General features: G+C 45.0%; 1 protein-coding gene across 1 annotated transcript in view; it reads left to right on the forward strand.

Annotated features, from left to right (window-relative positions):
* The first annotated feature begins 2,135 nt into the window (after positions 1–2,135).
* The window catches only part of ube3d (ubiquitin protein ligase E3D), a 168,089-nt gene continuing 153,803 nt past the window's right edge, over positions 2,136–16,421 (forward strand). The window contains exons 1-2 of the mRNA XM_073056413.1: positions 2,136–2,347; positions 15,114–15,310. Coding sequence (XP_072912514.1) covers positions 2,271–2,347; positions 15,114–15,310 — 274 coding nt within the window. The 5' untranslated portion in view covers positions 2,136–2,270. The remainder of the gene's footprint in view (positions 2,348–15,113; positions 15,311–16,421) is intronic.

Raw genomic sequence — 16,421 nt, forward strand, 5'->3', positions numbered from 1 at the left:
GCCCGAAACATTGGCTACTCTTTTCTCACGGATGCTGCCTGGCCTGCTGAGTTCTTCCAGCATTGTGTACGTATTCTTTGATCCACAGCATCTGCAGTTGTATTTTTGTGTTTATAAAACTCTATTTAGGCCACACTTGGAGTACTGTGTCCAGTTCTGGTCGCCTCAGTACAGGAAGGATGTGGAAGCATTGGAAAGGGTACAGAGGAGATTTACCAGGATGCTGCCTGGTTTAGAGAGAATGGATTATGATCAAAGATTAAGGGAGCTAGGGCTTTACTCTTTGGAGAGAAGGAGAATGAGAGGAGACATGATAGAGGTGTACAAGATATTAAGAGGAATAGACAGAGTGGACTCTTCCACAGGGCACCACTGCTCAGTACAAGAGGACATGGCTTTAAGGCAAGGGGAGGAAAGTTCAAGGGGGATATTAGAGGAAGGTTTTTCACTAAGAGAGTGGTTGGTGTGTGGGATGCACTGCCTGAGTCAGTGGTGGAGGCAGATACACTAGTGAAGTTTAAGAGACTACTGGACAGGTATATGGAGGAATTTAAGGTGGGGGGTTATATGGGAGGCAGGTTTTGAGTCGGCACAACATTGTGGGCCGAAGGTCCTGTAATGTGCTGTACTATTCTATGTTCTATCACTTCTGTCTTTCTATGCCCACCTGATATTCTTTGGTATCTGCCTTGCCTTTGTATTGTGTACAGTTGTCTCCCTGTTTCACTCTCATCCCAGTGCTTCTGCCATGTCTCCTCAATACGTGTTTTTATAATGCTTTTGACTTCTGCTTTACTTAGAGGGATCTGGACCTCTATTATAGACAATTTGAGTGATTGTTTAGTTATAATGTCCACTTTTTCATTACCCTCCACACCACACTGAGCAGGAACCCAAAGGAAGCTTACTTCCACCCTATTTTCGGTCAGTGCATAGAATTTTAATGAATATACTGTTGGTGGCTGGTAAAATGACTCATACTCCAAATGGTTATCACAGGAGAGCCCAACTTTAAATACATGGATGGAAATTACAATGGACATTTACAAAATGGAGAAGATAACAGCATCTGTTAATCATAAGCATGGGAAAAATGGTTTAACTACATAATGCCTCATAGGCCTGATTTTATTCTCACAAATCAATGAATCTGTTGTAAAAAAAAGATCACTCCCTACTTGTACATAGTTCTTTCCTTTTGCTTGATTTTTCTTTCCACTCTTTTCTGTAAGTGTATACCTCAGATAAATACTTTGTGGAGATTTGTGATATATATGATTATATGATATATATGTACAATGTCTGAAATACATCTTATGGAAATGTTTGTTTGATGATGAACTTCAATAAAAAAATAAATTACAAAAAAAAAACATCCTGTCTACTTTCTGATTTTCTTGATTTGATCGAGGTAAATACAGACAAACTGAACAAATTATAGCCTTTCTGACATTATTTTCTCCTATCCAAGATAATGCACTTAGTATTGCCATTAATTCTGTTGTATACTCTGATAAATGGTTTGATGTTCTTTTCGTAATGCTAGTTTTGCACTGAGAAATGTATACTGCAATACCTGTGTGGCCAGAGCTTTTGATCCATCCGTAAATATTACAAATTCGTTTCTAAAATGCAGGTCTATATATTCTTGTACTATCAGTTTGATTCCACAGTTACCCTTGTATCCGCCACAACGTGCGCGGTTGAGAACGGGGAAAGGCGCATGTCCAATTACTAACTGAGTACGGGTGGTGCGCGTGCGCCATCCCGGGTCGGGGATTCGGAGGTGATGCGCGTGCGCCATCCCGGGTCGGGGATTCGGAGGTGAAGCGCGTTTGCCGTCCTGGGTCGGGGATTCGGAGGTAGTGCGCGTGCGCCGTCCCGGGTCGGGGATTCGGAGGTGGTGCGCGTGCACCGTCCTGGGTCGGGGATTCGGAGGTGGTGCGCGTGCGCCGTCCCGGGTCGGGGATTCGGAGGTAGTGCGCGTGCGCCGTCCCGGGTCGGGGATTCGGAGGTGGTGCGCGTGCGCCGTCCCGGGTCGGGGATTCGGAGGTAGTGCGCGTGCGCCGTCCCGGGTCGGGGATTCGGAGGTGGTGCGCGTGCACCGTCCTGGGTCGGGGATTCGGAGGTGCTGCGCGTGCGCGGCTCCCGTCCAGGCTCGGGCAGGGCCCCGGGGATCGTGCACGTGTGCGTGTGTTCCCGAGTCGGATTCGGGGGAGCGAGCCCCGAGTTTGTCACATTTCACACCGCCGTGTGGGATCGGCAAGAAAATGGAGACAAAAACGCCCCTGCCTGGGGTTTTCTTTGAGATAAGGAACAGCACGCAAAATGGACACTTAGTATTAGGGTAACTTGATTTTTTTTTATTATGTAAGTTATCAAAGACTATGGTTTGCAATTTTTCTGGACGTAAGGGAAATTGACAGTGCATTACTGCTATATGCTTTTGATCCAAGTCTTATTTAGATGCATTGCAGCTATAGTAAAAACTGGAACACACCTTAAGAAACGGATTTGCATTGGTCTTATCGTTAACCTTAAAGATCTGGCTAATTTGAACTGCAATATGAGGTGATGTTCCGTTGTTTATGTTTGTATTCACTAGTTTAGAATAATGGGACGGAATCTTATTTAAAATGGGAGACTGAATGTGGGGAGGAGTTTTAGAATGAAAAGAAGTTTCTTTACCGAGTGGATATGAACTTGTGGACCTATGCACCATTGAGCGCTGTAGAAGTCAAGATTCTGAAATTAACAAGGAAGTAGATATATTTCCAGAGGTAAAAAGGCATTCAGATGTGTAGGTAGAGAAGAAATAGGATCAACCTTCATCTTGTAGGCTCAAAGGGCCAAGAATCCTGCTTCAATTCTATATAGGTATTTTCTGAAGATAATCACGATTGTTGTCCCTAACGTGATCTCTTTTCCAGACGTGGAAGTTGAGATTGTAAATATATAACTGATTTCTCTCTGTCCGGAAGAGTGTTACTAGCAGTCTACTCCCAAAGACTTGTTACTCCATTGGTATTTGGCTTATGTATTTTCGAAGCAGCTACAAGGCTGGCCCAGATAGAGACATGTAAGATAAAGTCACTGAGTTAATGTTGAAGACAGTTATGAAGTGGTCATCGTGTCATAGAGACACAACACAGAAACAGGTTCTTTGGCCCATTGAGTCCATTGCCGACTATCAACAACCCACCTACATTATTCCTACACCAAGGTGTGTTTGGGCTGTCGATGCCCTTGATGGCCCTAAAGAATCTGTTAATATTATAGTTATCATAAGTTTCTGAACCTTCTGCTGCTCCTTCCACTCATTTTGCATTTGTAGATCATGGAATTTCTGCTGGACTTCAGCTTTTAGTTACCCGTTGAATTGCTACTGTTCCCTTCAGGTGTGCAAAGCTTCCAATCCAGGAACACTTTGTGTCTGCAGTTAATCAGGTTCTGGATCTCATGGTTGCTCTAATCAAACTTGTGGTATTTACTAGTGGATAAGCCAAGAATCTCTTCATTGGGTAGTCTGTGGACATTCTGTAGTCTCCCATCAGTTTGGAGTAGACCCCTTATCTGTGAAGTACTGTCTACGAGGAACTGTCATTGAGGGGTCTTTGATTTCCAACTGGCATTGTTTCTGTTGACACTGGTATTTTGGGTCAGGTCAACGTAGATGCCAGATCAGATTAGGCACTATTACATATGAATTTGTGAGTGAAATTCCTCGCCACTGAGTTGTATTTAGCAGTGGATGTCCTTGTGTTCTCTTGCCCAGCTGATAATATAATTGACAGATGTCAGTACCTGCATCAGTAGGTCTTGTGTTAATCTCAGTGACAGAAATGAGTTGTTGGTTATGACAAAGCCAAGCACCAAGCAGGAGGAGGAGCCATTTGGAGCTGGCCTTTCCTGCACCCTCCTCACAGACTATGCCTCACCAAATTTTTAACATCTTTTCCCACCCAATATTCAATTTGCCTGGGTTTATCTCAGCTGAAAGCATTGACCGTTTATGCCCAATGTGCTGAGTGTTGCTCAACATTTCCAGCATCCGCAGAGTCTCTTGTGTCCTGGTTCCATTTCTTGTATTCAATTCAAATCAGTGACCTCCAGAACCTCAGACTTGCACTTCCCTCTCTTGTGTTTGAATCCTTCTACAAGCATGCCCATCCCACCTCTGCCTTCTTTCTGGCCGTGTGGTGCCCTGTCTCCTTAGTTGCTCATTCCTCTACGTGGGTCTCCAGTTCATGCATTGTTGTCTGTACACTTGGACACCTAAACCCTCTGCACTGGATTCATTCCTTCAGTCCTTCTTGCTCTTTATTTACTTGATGCCTCCTTTAGTAACCTCCTCCTAATCCATCTTTAATCAAGCTCCTTTGGATGATCAAACACGAGGAAATCTGCAGATGCTGGAAATTCAAACAACAACACACACAAAATGCTGGTGGAATGCAGCAGGCCAGGCAGCATCTATAAGGAGAAGCACTGTCGACGTTTCGGGCCGAGACCCTTCGTCAGGACTAACTGAAAGGAAAGCTACTAAGAGATTTGAAAGTAGTGGGAGGAGGGGGAAATGCGAAATGATAGGGGAAGACCAGAGGGGGTGGGATGAAGCTAAGATCTGGAAAAGTGATTGGCGAAAGTGAAACAGAGCTGGAGAAAGGAAAGGATCATGGGACGGGAGGCCTCGAGACAAAAGAGGGGGGGGGGGGAAGCCCCAGAGAGAGATGCAGAACAGGCAGAGTGATGGGCAGAGAGAGAGAGAGAGAGAGAAAAACAAACAACTAAGTATGTCAGGGATGGGATAAGAAGGGGAGGAGGGGCATTAACGGAAGTTAGAGAAATCAATGTTTATGCCATCAGGTTGGAGGCTACCCAGCCGGTATATAAGGTGTTGTTCCTCCAACCTGAGTTTGGATTCATTTTGACAGTAGAGGAGGCCATGGATAGACATATCAGAATGGGAATGGGACGTAGAATTAAAATGTGTGGCCACTGGGAGATCCTGCTTTCTCTGGCAGACCGAGCGTAGGTGTTCAGCGAAACGGTCTCCCAGTCTGCGTCGGGTCCCACCAATATATAAAAGGCCACACTGGGAGCACCGGACGCAGTATACCACACCAGCCGACTCACAGGTGAAGTGTCGCCTCACCTGGAAGGACTGTCTGGGGCCCTGAATGGTGGTGAGGGAGGAAGTGTAAGGGCAGGTGTAGCACTTGTTCCTAGAGGAACAGGAGGGAGGTCAGTGGGAAGGGATGGGAGGGACAAATGGACAAGGGAGTCGCGTAGGGAGCGATCCCTGCGGAAAGCTGAAAGGGGGGAGGGAAAGATGTGCTTGGTAGTGGGATCCTGTTGGAGGTGGCGGAAGTTACGGAGAATTATACGTTGGACCTCGAGGCTGGTGGGGTGGAAGGTGAGGACAAGGGGAACCCTATCCCGAGTGGGGTGGCGGGCGGATGGGGTGAGGGCAAATGTGCGGGAAATGAGAGAGACGCGTTTAAGAGCAGAGTTGATGGTGGAAGAAGGGAAGCCCCTTTGTTTAAAAAAGGAAGACATCTCCTTCGTCCTGGAATGAAAAGCCTCATCCTGAGAGCAGATGCGGCGGAGACGGAGGAATTGTGAGAAGGGGATAGCATTTTTGCAATTGACAGGGTGGGAAGAGGAATTGTCCAGGTAGCTGTGAGAGTCTGTAGGTTTATAGTAGATATCAGTAGATAAGCCGTCTCCAGAGATGGAGACAGAAAGATCAAGAAAGGGGAGGGAGGTGTCGGAAATGGACCAGGTAAATTTGTGGGCAGGGTGAAAGTTGGAGGCAAAGTATATGAAGTCAACGAGATCAGCTTGCGTACAGGAGGCAGTGCCAATGCAGTCATCGATGTAGCGAAGGAAAAGAGGGGGACGGATACCCATATAGACTTGGAACATGAACTGTTCCACAAAGCCAACAAAAAAGCAGGCATAACTGGGACCCTTTGGATGATCACCCATTTTTGTGACAATCCTTCAGATCACATCTTACAATTAATGTGCAGTGCAGATGGAAGTTGTAATTTGTCACATGTTCCTGTGATACTGCTGTTTCAAGTATGTAAAAGCTTGGCAGGTGTTCATAGAAATTTCCCAGAATTTCCATAATTTGATTTAATGCAAACTTGGATACAAAATAAGCTCAGCTTTAGGGAACAGAACCATAATAAATCATATTCGGTGTTTTGAGGATGATATACAGTGTTATTTTGTGGGGGATCAGTGCTGAGGGAATTTATTTTCTTGACATACGGTAATGATTTTGAGATACATCTCCACCAAAGGAGGTGTAAAGTGCTCCTTGCAGGTCACCCTTGGGCAAGGTGTAGGACCTGCTTAGTCACGTGACACAGGTGTTGGACGGTCGTATGAGCAACTGGTGCATATCACAAGCCCTGGTTTGACAGCAGGCAGAAGTCACCCATCTTGTAAAGACACTGCCCAGAAGAAGGCAATGGCAAACCATTCTATAGAAAAATTTGCCAAGAACAATCATGGCCAAAAGACCTGGATCGCCTAAGTAATATGACACGGCACATAATGATGATGACGCAAATGATTTGGACTTGGCTGTCCAAATTCCTAATGTGCAGATGGCACAAAAATGTGAAGGGGGCACTAGGGGGGGATGGACAAACTGGAAGAAGGGATGGACATTGAAAATGTGGAGAAGCAAGCAGTCTGGCTGTGTAGAAAGAGCAAGGGTACAATTATAATAATTGTGCTCAAATTTTCCAGGTTGAGAATGTAACTTCTTTTAAAACACATAGAGGATCCAGGACTCTGGTGACATGACCATAAGACATAGGAGCAGAATTACACCATTCAGCCCATCAACCATTGGTTGTACTGTCTCTAGAATATTGATTGTGTATTTGGGCACCACATTATGTGGTAATGAGAATGTGGAAAGGAATACGTACAGCAGTCCTTCCAGATGAAGAAGCTCTTCAGGGTCATTCACTGTATCCAGTGCTCCTGGCGTGGCCTTCAGTTACACCTGAAGCAGTTTTGGGGCTGCTTTGTTAAGCACCTTTATCTTGCCTGCTGCAATAGCCAGAATCTCCTGGTGCCAACCTATTTCAATTTGATTTCTCATTCCCGTTTGCAGTCCATGGGTTCCTAATGAAAGGATGAAGCCAAATTCAGGTTGGAGGAGCAACACATCATTCTCTGTTTGGGCAGTTTCTGGCTTGATTGCAAGAACATGAATTACTCTTAACTTCTGGTACCCTCTCTCCTCTTTTGCACGCTCTAACCTCTTTGTTTTCACCTATTCTGGTGGCTCTCTCCTCCCTTGTCCTCATGACTGGTCTATCAGCTCCCTCTGATTCTTCACCTCTTTCTCCTTATTCCCTGGTCTATTGTCTTTTCCTATCAGATTCCTTCTTCAGCCCCTTACCTCTTCCACCTATCACCTCCCAGCTTCTTGCAGCACAATCCTTTCCCAACCACTTTTTTCCCTCACCTGGTTTCACCAATCACCTACTATCCTCCCCCGTCTCCCCACTTGCTTCTGCCCCCTTTCCTTTCCAGTCCTTATGAAGGGTGTCGGCCTAAAATGTTGACTGTTTATTCCTTTCCATAGATGCTGCCTGATCTAGTGACTTCCTCTACCATTTTGTGTGTTTTGCTCTAGATTACGAGCATGTGTCTCTAGAATAAGTAGAATCAAATCAGGGAGGAGGGACTTTGGTTGCCTGGAGAGACAGGGGCAGTTGGGATTGTTCTCTTCAGAGGGGTGATGGTGAAGGTAAAACTGTGATTGGGTAGAATCAAGTGGGAAAAAAGGGGCCATTTTCCATACTTGGAAAAGTCAAGAAGCAGAGAATATAAATCTCAGGTAGGGGTTTCCGAGCTGGGCCCACAGACCCCTCAGTTAATGGTAGGGGTCCATGGCATAAAAAAGGTTGAAAACCCTTCATCCAGGATGATTAGTATAAGAGCTAGGAAACATCTTGAAGAAGAGAGACTACTCTCTGATACCTCCTCTTATTTACCCCTTGATCATGACCCCACTAAGGAGCACCAGGCCACTGTCTCATATACCATCACCAACCTTATCAGCTCTGGGGATCTCCCATCCACTGCCACCAACCTCATAGTTCCCACACCCCGCACTTCCCGTTTCTACCTCCTACCCAAGATCCACAAACCTGCCTGTCCAGGTAGACCCATTGTCTCAGCTTGCTCCTGCCCCACCAAACTCATTTCTGCATACCTTGACACTGTTTTATCCCCCCTTGTTCAATCCCTTCCCACCTATGTTCGTGACACTTCTCACACTTTGAATTTTTTCAATGATTTTAAGTTCCCTGGCCCCCACCGCCTTATTTTCACCATGGACATCCAGTCCCCATATACCTCCATCCCCCACCGGGACGGTCTCAAAGCTCTCCGCTTCTTTTTGGATTCTAGACCTAACCAATTCCCCTTTACCACCACTCTCCTCCATCTAGCCAAATTAGTTCTTACTCTCAATGATTTCTCCTTTGGCTCCTCCCACTTCCTCCAACCAAGGGTGTAGCCATGGGCACCCGCATGGGTCCCAGTTATGCCTGCCTTTTGTTGGCATTGTGGAACAGTCCATGTTCAAAGCCTATATGGGTATCCATCCCCCTCTTTTCCTTCGCTACATCGATGACTGCATTGGCGCTGCCTCCTGCACATATGCTGAGCTCGTTGACTTCATTAACTTTGCCTCCAACTTTCACCCTGCCCTCAAATTTACCTGATCTATTTCTGACACCTCCCTCCCCTTTCTTGATCTTTCTGTCTCCATCTCTGGAGACGGCCTATCTACCGATATCTACTATAAGCCTACAGACTCTCACAGCTACTTGGACAATTCCTGTTCCCACCCTGTCTCTTGCAAAAAGGCTATCCCCTTCTCACAATTCCTCCGTCTCCGCCGCATCTGCTCTCAGGATGAGGCTTTTCATTCCAGGACGAAGGAGATGGCTTTCTTTTTTAAACAAAGGGGTTTCCCTTCTTCCACCATCAACTCTGCTCTCAAACGCATCTCTCCCATTTCCCGCACATGTGCCCTCACCCCATCCGCCCACCACCCCACTCGGGATAGGGTCCCCCTTGTCCTCACCTACCACCCCACCAGCCTCCAGGTCCCACGTATAATTCTCCGTAACTTCCACCACCTCCAACGGGATCCCACTACCAAGCACATCTTTCCTTCCCCCCTCTTTCTGCTTTCCACAGGGATTGCTCCCTATGCAACTCCCTTGTCCATTCATCCCTCCCATCCCTTCCCACCGATCTCCCTCCTGGCACTTATCCTTGCAAGTGGAACAAGTGCTACAACTGCCCTTACACTTCCTCCCTCACCACCATTCAGGGCCCCAGACAGTCCTTCCAGGTGAGGCGACACTTCACCTGTGAGTTGGCTGGTGTGGTATACTGCATCCGGTGCTCCCGGTGTGGCCTTTTATATATTGGTGAGACCCGACGCAGACTGGGAGACCGTTTCGCTGAACACCTATGCTCTGTCCGCCAGAGAAAGCAGGATCTCCCAGTGGCCACACATTTTAATTCCACGTCCCATTCCCATTTTAATATGTCTATCCATGGCCTCCTCTATCGTCAAGATGAAGCCACACTCAGGTTGGAGGAACAACACCTTATATACCGGCTGGGTAGCCTCCAACCTGATGGCATGAACATTGACTTCTCTAACTTCCGTTAATGCCCCTCCTCCCCTTCTTACCCCATCCCTGACATATTGTTTGGTTTTTTTTCTCTCTCTCTGCTCATCACTCTGCCTGTTCTCCATCTTCCTCTGGTACTTCCTCCCACTTTCTTTCTCCCGAGGCCTCCCATCCCATGATCCTTTCCCTTCTCTAGCTCTGTATCCCTTTTGCCAATCACGTGTCTGGCTCTCAGCTTCATCCCACCCCCTCCAGCCTTCTCCTATCATTTTGCATTTCCCCCTCCCCCTCCTACTTTCAAATCTCTTACTATCTTTCCTTTCAGTTAGTCCTGACAAAGGGTCTCGGCCTGAAATGTCGACAGTGCTTCTCCCTATAGATGCTGCTTGGCCTGCTGCGTTCCACCAGCATTTTGTGTGTGTTGCTTGAACATCTTGAAGAACCGTTTGTAGAAGTCTCTGAACAACTACCACTAATATATCACCTGTGGAGCCAAAGGCGCCAATGTGCTTGACCACTGTTATACCACCAAAAATGCTTATCGTGCTATCCCTTGCTCACACTTTGGAAAGTTCAACCACCTGGCTATACTTCTACTCCTGGTGTATATGCAGATACTAAACACCCAGCATCAGTGGTGGGGACCAAGAAGGCATGGTCAGTGGAGGTGGAGAAGTGCTTACAGGACTGCTTTGAGTCAGTAGACTGGACAAAATTTAAGGACTCATCGTTGAATCAAAGCGCCACATTTGTGGCTGACTTCATTAAGACCTGTGTGGATGAGTGAGTGCCTTCAAGAACTTACTGGATATACCCAAACCAAAGATGTGGATGAACCAGGAGATGCATAGTCAGCTGAGGGCTAAAACTGTGACATTCAGGACTGGTGATCCAGAACAGTACAAGAACTCCAGGTACAGGAAGACCTACTGAAAGTTATTTTAAGAATGAAAAAATATTTCTGATTGAAGTTAGAGGTGGAATTTGATTCATGACAGCTCTGGAAAGGTTTGCAGGCTGTTACTTTTTACAAAGCAACACCTAGCGTCATGAATGGCTGTGATGCTTCACTCTCGGATGAGCTCCAAGCCTGTTATGCACACTTTTAAAGGGAGAATAAACTACACCTGTGAGAATCCTTGCAGCACCTGGTGACCTTGTGATCTGTGTTATGGAGGCAGATGCCAGAACATTTTTCTGTTGCTAGCCCTGATGGTGTATCTAGTACGGCATTGAAAACACGTGCAAACCAACTGGCGGGAGAGTTCAATGACAGCTTTAATCTCTCACTGCTGCAGTCGGAGGTTCTTGCCCGCTTCAAAAGGGTGCCAATCGTACCAGTGCCCAAGAAGAACAGGGGCATTGCCTCAGTGACTATCATTCAGTTCCCCTCATGGTGAAGTGCTTTGAGAGGTTGGTCATGGCCAGAATCAACTCCTGCCTAAGCAAGGATTTGGACACAATAGGTCTTCAGTGGCTGCAATCTCACTGGCTCTCCACTCGGCCTTGGATCACCTGGACAAAAGAAATACCAATGTCAGGCTGCTGTTTATCGATTATAGCTCAAAGTTCAACACAATCATACCCTCAGTTCTAATCAACAAGCTTTGAAACCTGGGCCCCTGTGACCCCCTTGACTTCTTCATTTGGAGACCACAGTCAGTACAGATTGGACATAATGTCTCCTCCTCATTGATAGTCAACACTGGTGTACCTCAAGGATGTATGTTTAGTTCACTACTCTACTCTCTCTACACCCACGACTGTGTGGCTAGGCACAGTTAAATGCCATCTATAAATTCACCAATGACTCAGCTGTTGGTAGAATCTTAGATGTAATGTGGAGGATTACAGGAGTGAGATAGATTGGCTGGTGGAGTGGTGTCACAACCACCACCTTATGCTCGGTGTTAGTAAGACCAAGGAATTAATTGTGGACTTCAGGAAGGGGAAGTAGAAGTAACATCCACCAGTCCTCGTCGAGGGATTGGAAGTGGAGAGGGTGAGCAGTTTCAGGTTCCTGGGTATCACCATCTCTGAAGATCTATCCTGGGTCCAATATACGGATGCAATTACAAAGAAGGCATGACAGCGACTATATTACATTAGGAATTTGAGGACACTCAATATGTCACCAAAGACTCCTGCTAATTTCTACAGATGTACCATGATGAGTATTCTAACTGGTTGTATGGAGGGTCCACTGCACAGGACTGGAAAAAGCTGCAAAAAGTTGAATTAGGTTTATTATTAAACCTGATTGTGAAATTTTTTTGTTGTAAAAATTTCAACAGCTGGCTGAACCAGTCCATCATGGGCACTAGTCTTACCAGCTCAAGGACATCTTCAAAAGGTGATGCTTCAAGAAGGCGGCATTCAAAATTAATGACCCCCATCACCCAGGGCTTGACCTAATCTCATTACTTCCATCAAAGGTGAGGTTCAGGAGCTTGAAGACATGCACTCAATATATCAGTAGCAGCTTCTTCCCCTCTGCCATCAGATTTCAGAATGGACAATGAACCCATGAGCACTACCTTAGGCTTTTTTTTTGCACTACTTATTTAATTTAATTTTCTATGTACATTTCTTATTGTAATTTATATCTTTTTTTATGTATTGCAATCTCCTGCGCCCAAAAATCAACATATTTTATGACACACACAAAATGCTGGAGTAACTCAGCAGGCCAGGCAGCATCTGTGGAAGGGAATAAACAGTCGACGTTTCAGGCCGAGAGCCTTCATCAAGACTGAAAAATAAAGAAGAGAAGTCAGAGTGAGAAGGTGTGGGAAGGGGAGGAAGAAGTACAATGTGGTAGGTGACAGGTGAAACCAAGAGAGGATTAAAGTAAAGAGCTGGGAAGTTGATTGGTGAAAGAGATAAAGGGCTGGAGCAGGGGGCATTTGACGGGAGAGAGTAAAGATCATGGAAGAACGGGAAGGAGGAAGAGCACTGGAGGGGGAGGGGCAGGTAAGTAAAAAAGTTGAGAGAGGGAAACAGGAATGGGGAATGGTGAAGAGCTGAGGGGTAATTAACGGAAGTTTGAGAAATTGATGTTCATGTCATTAGATTGGACCTCTCTTACCTGCTCATCTTTCCCCTCTGGTGCTCCTCTTCCTTCCTTTCTTCCATAGTCTTCTTCTCTCCTATCGGATTCCCCCTCTTCCAGCCCTTTATCTCTTTCCCCAATTAATTTCCCAGCTCTTTATTTCACCACCCTCCCTCGTCTCAGTTTTATCTAACACCTACCACCTTGTATTTCTTCCTCCCCTCCTCCTACCTTCTTACTCGACTTCTCCCCTTCTTTTCTAGTCCCGATGAAGGGTCTCAGCTTGAAATGTCGACTGTTTATTCCTGTCCATAGATGCTGCTCGGCCTGCCGAGTTTCTCCAGCATTTTGTGTATGCTGCCTTGGATTTCCAGCATCTACAGATTTTCTCGTGCTTGATATTTTACGACATTTGCCAGTGATATTATATCTGATTCATCTTTTCACTCAGTGAGCTGGCATGATTCGGAATTCATTGCAAAGACAATGTTAACACTCACTTTGAGGGGACTAGAATATGTATGCAAGGATGTAATGCTGAAGCTTTGTGGCATATTGGGCAACCTGCAACTGAAGTATTGCAAGCAGTTTCGGGCCCCTTATCAAGGAAAGGATGTACTGGCATTGGAGAGGATCCAGGGGAAGTTCATGAGAATTAACCCATGAAGGAAAAGGTTACTGTATGAGTTGTGTCAGATGGCTCTTGTTGGAGTTTAGGTGAATGAGGGGAGGTCTTTTTGAAACCTATCAAATATTGAAAAACTTAGATAGAGTGGACGTGGAGAATATGTTTCCTATTGTGTGTGAGTCTTAAGATTAGGGACACAGTCTCAGATACAAGGAGGTCACTTTAGAACAGTGATGAGGAGAAATTTCTTTAGCCAAACGGTGGTGAATCTTTGGAATGGCTGTTGAGGCCAATTCATTGGGTATATTTAAAGTAGAGGTTGACAGGTTCTTGATTAGTAAGAACTTCAAAGGTTATGGGGTGAAGGCAGAAGAATAGGGTTGAGAGGGATAATGAATCAACCATGATAGAATGATGGAGCAGTCTTGATGTGCCGATTGGCTTAATTCTACTCCTGTGAATTATAGTGTAAGGTAACTATGATACTAATGATTATTGTTTTAAAAAAAATTCCTTTTCTTCCTGTAAAAGAAGATCTGCTCTCTTATAGACCCAACGTACATATAATTTCAAACACCCAGGTGTGTTTGGTTCATAAATACCCTCTGAAAGGTCATGTCATAACCATGAATGTGAAGCAGATAGGTCTGCATTATCTCACCACTAGCTTCTTAAAGATAATTAAGGATGGGCAACGACTGCTGGTCTCTCCAGCAACATCTGTATCTCAAATAAAAGGTTTTAAGACTCGTAAAAGTAGTTGACTCTAACTGCCACTTCGGTTCTGTGTAACTGGGTACAGATAATAAATGCCAATCATGTCTATACAAAGATGCACTTTATTAAAAAAAAGGCTTTCTCTCATGTCGTAACTGTTCTATAATTACACACTGAAGTTGTTGCTGTAATCACAGAGCTTGGTACTGTATACTGCTATACACCTCCTTCACCTAATAAAGTGGCCACTGAGTGTATGTTCATGGTCGTCTCCTGCTGTGGCCCACCCTCTTCAGGTTTTGACATATTGTGCGTTCAGAGATGCTCTTCTGCACCTTACTGTTATAATGCATGGTTATTTGAGTTGCTGTCACCTCCCTCAGTAACAAGGCATTTTTGTCCACAGAACTGCCACTCACTGGATGATCTTTGTTCATTGCACCATTCTCTGTAAACTGCAGAGATTGTTGTGCATGGAAATTGCAGGGAATCAGTAGTTCCTGAGATACTTAAACCACCCTTTTCCAGTCAGTCACTTAGATCACATTTCTTCCCCATTCTGATGTTTGGTCTGAATAACAACTGAACCTCCTGACTGTGTCTGCATGCTTTAGTACATTGAGTTGCTGCCACATGATTGGCTGATTAGATAATTTGCATTAACGAGCAGGTGTACCTAATAAAAAGCCCACATAGTGCAGAATCATTCTTGTGGTGTAGTACTCCTTCATTAGCTAATACAAAATGTAGTCTTGTATTGAATTAGAAGGTAACTGCTTATTGAAATATATCCACCTCTAACCTGATTCTTATTATGTAACGAGATTGCTTATTGACTGTACATCATGTTACTGAATTTTCACTGCTAATTTTTTTTAATAAGAATTATATGTTCACCAGATGATCCCTCTGGTCAGATTTAGACTAATGTATTCAAAAATGTCGACATTCTGACTGTGAATGTTTCAGGAAGGAGATGAGCTTTGATGTTCCTTGAGTTTGATTTGTATTTGTTTCTGAGCAGGACTTTCCCTGAGGATCGCTCCGAATTGCAAGTGAGGCTCGGCCTGACGTCCGTTAGTCTCCAGGCTTCTGAGAAGCGTGTGAACTTTGGTTTGCCAGCAGGGGTCGGGATTGCTCCTTCCTCTTGCCGCAGTCTCCAGTACATTGCAGGAGACGGCTTCCACATGAGGCTGCAAGTTCTTATTGATGGACCTAAAGGTGACTTCGATATTAATTTGGGTTAAATTAGTTATGCTCAAAATTATCACGTAGTTTGTAATTTGTAAGTTGCACACTTGGCGGAAGATCGTTTTGGGCCTTGATCATTTTAATTTTTCACTCCTTAAACAGAGATCAAAGTATAAGAGTTTGTATTTCAATATAGCTATACCTTGGAGGTAATCAGGTCATTATTTAAGAGCAAAGAACAGTTGAGTTAAAAAGATCTTCAGCTAACATCCAAACTCATTCATAGCTGTCACATTTTGGCACATATGACCCCTTAAAAGTTCTCTCCGTGTGATCAAGATAGTCCCAGTTTTCAGAGCTGCCAAAAAAAAATGGTTTCCACTTCTAATTATATGCCAGCACGTTCTGCAGTTTGTTTGCAAACGTGATTTGCAGGATTAACCAGCCCCCAGAGACTAAAATCCATCTGGTCTCACTGTCCAGAACTGACTCTCCCAAGATAAGGACTTAAAATTTTACTTGAGTATGGTTCTTGCTAAAAACTGTATATTTGGGCAAATTAACTAGAATTCAGCTTTGTGACCCCCTGCACTCACAGTGGAGGGCTGTCTGTATTTGGGGAGTCAGCTGGGGAAGAGCGAAGCCTTGGTGAGGTTATCCTGGGCACTCAACCCCAGAATCAGCCTTTCATACGAAGCAAATTTAAGAACTATTATGATCGCTGCTAATATTTAATAAAATGTCACCTGAATTTAACCAAAAAATTAGAACATATTAAGTGCAAAAAAATCATTGAAATATTAAAATAAAGAAAGTACAATGGAAGCTCCAATTAGCTTGTGCCTCGTCCTGCAGACTGCCCGCCATGAGATTCACGCACGCTGCCTTTGCCTCCCAGAGACTGCAGAGCGCTGAAGCACCCAAGCGGTTTCCAAACTTCTGCAATGGGCTAGAAGTTTCAATCTCCCTCATTGCTTTAACCAGCGAATAATGGAGGCCTTATCGGCTTATGCCTCATCCAACAGCCTGCCCACTACAAGGTTAGTTCACGCTCCCTCTGCATCCCAGAATCCTCTCGGAGACTGCAGAGCGCTGGAACACCTAAATGATCTCCAAACAGCAAATTACAGGCTCCAACAGT

Source organism: Hemitrygon akajei, chromosome 9 (genome assembly GCF_048418815.1).
Source record: "Hemitrygon akajei chromosome 9, sHemAka1.3, whole genome shotgun sequence".
In the NCBI taxonomy this organism is placed as follows: domain Eukaryota; kingdom Metazoa; phylum Chordata; class Chondrichthyes; order Myliobatiformes; family Dasyatidae; genus Hemitrygon; species Hemitrygon akajei.